Here is a 2,702-nt window from a genome sequence, read left to right as displayed (position 1 = left end):
CCCAATACAACCACATAAGCAAAACACATTTTACAATACAGCCACATCAGTAAAAGACAACATCTTTGTTGGTTCAATACCAGTTCACCATTGCATTTGCCCTAACATTGGAAAGAACCCCCGTCCATGTTACTCATTAATTACCTTACCAACCCCACTTACTCAAACATGAAACACAGACTACCTACCACTTATATAACCATTCTTATTTGGGGATATTATTTTATATATATATATATATAATTAACGGTAACAGAGAGAGGGAAAGAAAGTACAAATCTCCAAAACTCTACAGTTTTATCTGTAGATCATTACAAACATGATTCACCACCCCCGTTTTACTAATCCCATGTATTTTTACATGACAGAACAAGCATTGGGGTTCTCGTCACTGAACATCTGAGGAGGAGGGTAGGCGTATAATTCCATAGCATACCTTGGTGGATAATAGTAGTACGGATTCGCTTTCACCTCAACCACTTTAGTCTCTTCCGTCGCCGTATCCTCCGCCGCAGCAGCCTCAGCTTTGCCATCTCCTTCACCGCCTTCTTTCTTGTCTTTGCTCTCCTCGCCGCCGCCGCCCTCTGCTTTCTTTTCCTTTTGACCCTCGTCCGCCTTTTTCTCGTCTTTGGATTCCTTGCCTTTCTCTCCCTCTTTATTTTCTGCTGCAGCTGGCTCTGTCTTCACTATCGAAGCGTGCTTGCCGGTTCTTTTGTGCACGTACTCAACCAGCTTTTGTGGCTCGAACACTCCCTTCACCGTCACTTGTGAGCTCTTTAGATCCGGTTCCGCCGATTCCACTCCTGTATTCATTCATTCATTCAAATATATTTTCTTTGGTAAGAAATTAATCCAAATATAAAAATTCATAACCAATTTTTAAGCTGGGTCAGGTGGGATTTTCTGGTACATTAATAATCAAGGAAAGATTCCGACTAAAATAACTGGACCCATTGCATTGAATTAATTTTTTTAAAAATGGGTTAACTTTATTTTATCATTGGTGGAGAATAAAATCTTCTATCAAAAAGATCTGAAGTTGGATTATGTATACCTTTCATTCTCTGTATTCGTTTCTTGATTTCCAATGCACAGGCTTCGCAATGCATATACACCTTTAGCACCACTGTAATCACTTGGGGCTGAAAAGGAAGAACAGAAACCAAACAAATTAATCAAAAAATGACAAGAAACAATTAATAACATCAAACAAGTTTTGGTTTTTTTAGCTTCAATGGAGGTGGTTAAACCTCTTCTTTCTTCTCTTCGGGCTTGGGTTTTTCCTCTTCTTTGGCCTTCTTGTCTTCCTCTGTGGGAGGCTTTGGGATGGGTGAGAGAAGCTCAACCTGCCTGTGGCTCTTCCTCTGCACTCTCTCCAACACCTTCAATGGATCCGCCTTCTCTCCCTTCACAACAACCTTGTGGGTCTTGCAATCAGTCGTTACATCTTCAACACCTATAACAAAAACATTCATTAGAGCTCGTAATCAAATTAAAATCTATAAATCAAAGCCGTTGACTGACCTTCAAATCCTTTGAGGCTCCGGCGGACCTTGCGAGCGCAACCTTCGCAATGCATGTAAACTTTCAGCACGATTTCTTGAGGGGGTGGAGGAGACTTTTCGTCTTTGGATTCCTCTGTTTTTTTCTCTTCTTTCTTCTCCTCTGCGGGTTTCACTGGCTTTTCCGTCTTCTCCTCCTCTGCTTTCTTTGGCTCCTCTGGTTTTTTCTCCTCCATTTTCTTCTCCTCTACTGCTGCTGCCGCTGGTTTCTTTTCCTCCTAAACAAACACAAATTAACCCAATATCAGTATACCAGTCCCCAATAAATAAATAAATAAAGCAATTAAAAATCTGAAAAGAAAAAAAAAAAGGAAAAGAAAAGTTAGATTGCAGAGATTTCAATACCTCCCCCATTTGTTTACTTCACTTGGTTCAAAGCACAGAAACTTTGTGGAGATAGATAAGGGCTTGAACGCAACTAGTTCTTTCTCTGGCTCTCTCTCTCTCACACACACACTCTCTTTCTTTCTTCCTTTGTATGTTCGTAAATTGTAGGGGAGTCTTTTAAGTAGGTAAAAATACAAGAACTTTCAGTTTCTAATAGCACAATATAAAGACGCTTACGAGGCATTTGATTGCTAATCCAATGAGTATGAGTATGAGGGAGTTTGAGGTGAGTGTGAGATTAACATTATCATGTTTGGTATGAAATGAATAATGAATATGAGTTTTAGAATTTTAGTTGTACAATTTCCATAGTACCCAATTTTTCGTACATAAAAATAAAGATAGATTAATTTAATGATTGTGATTACTTTTTAATAAGAGGTATAATAGTATTTTAAGTATCAAACTCATTCTCCCTTGTGGAGATTAGCCAATTTCACCATTTTAGTAAGCTTGACTAATCTCCATAAGGATGGAGTAAGTGTGGGATAAGTTTGGGATTCCACCCTTTTAAACTCAACCAAACGAAAGAATGAGTGATTCTCACCCTTGGCTCGCCTCATTCTCTCCTCAAAATGCCAACCAAATGTCTCGTTAGAACCATCAGATCTTATACGCCTTATTATAGTAGTCTAAACGTAACGTGTTGGGTAGTTTGCTATAAAAAGGGGGGAACCCTGGTTGCAATTATAACACTGGAATACTTATATTGAAAATAGTCGTAAACTCGTAGGTATTCTTACCGAACTACAT

The 2,702-nt window shown here is 38.9% G+C and overlaps 1 protein-coding gene across 1 annotated transcript; it reads right to left on the bottom strand.

Annotated features, from left to right (window-relative positions):
• Positions 1 to 216: 216 nt before the first annotated feature.
• Positions 217 to 2,078, bottom strand: LOC119985324 (heavy metal-associated isoprenylated plant protein 7-like). The gene is made up of 5 exons (XM_038829591.1): positions 1,908 to 2,078; positions 1,525 to 1,780; positions 1,251 to 1,456; positions 1,055 to 1,142; positions 217 to 803 (listed from the first exon to the last, which is right to left on the bottom strand). The coding sequence occupies exons 1-5, from the start codon at positions 1,914 to 1,916 to the stop codon at positions 358 to 360; spliced, it is 1,005 nt and encodes a 334-aa protein (XP_038685519.1). The 5' UTR covers positions 1,917 to 2,078; the 3' UTR covers positions 217 to 357.
• Between the last annotated feature and the right edge of the window lie 624 nt (positions 2,079 to 2,702).

The sequence above is a fragment of the Tripterygium wilfordii genome, chromosome 19 (genome assembly GCF_013401445.1).
Source record: "Tripterygium wilfordii isolate XIE 37 chromosome 19, ASM1340144v1, whole genome shotgun sequence".
Taxonomy (NCBI): Eukaryota; Viridiplantae; Streptophyta; class Magnoliopsida; order Celastrales; family Celastraceae; genus Tripterygium; species Tripterygium wilfordii.
This window is presented reverse-complemented; position numbering and strand designations above follow the sequence as displayed.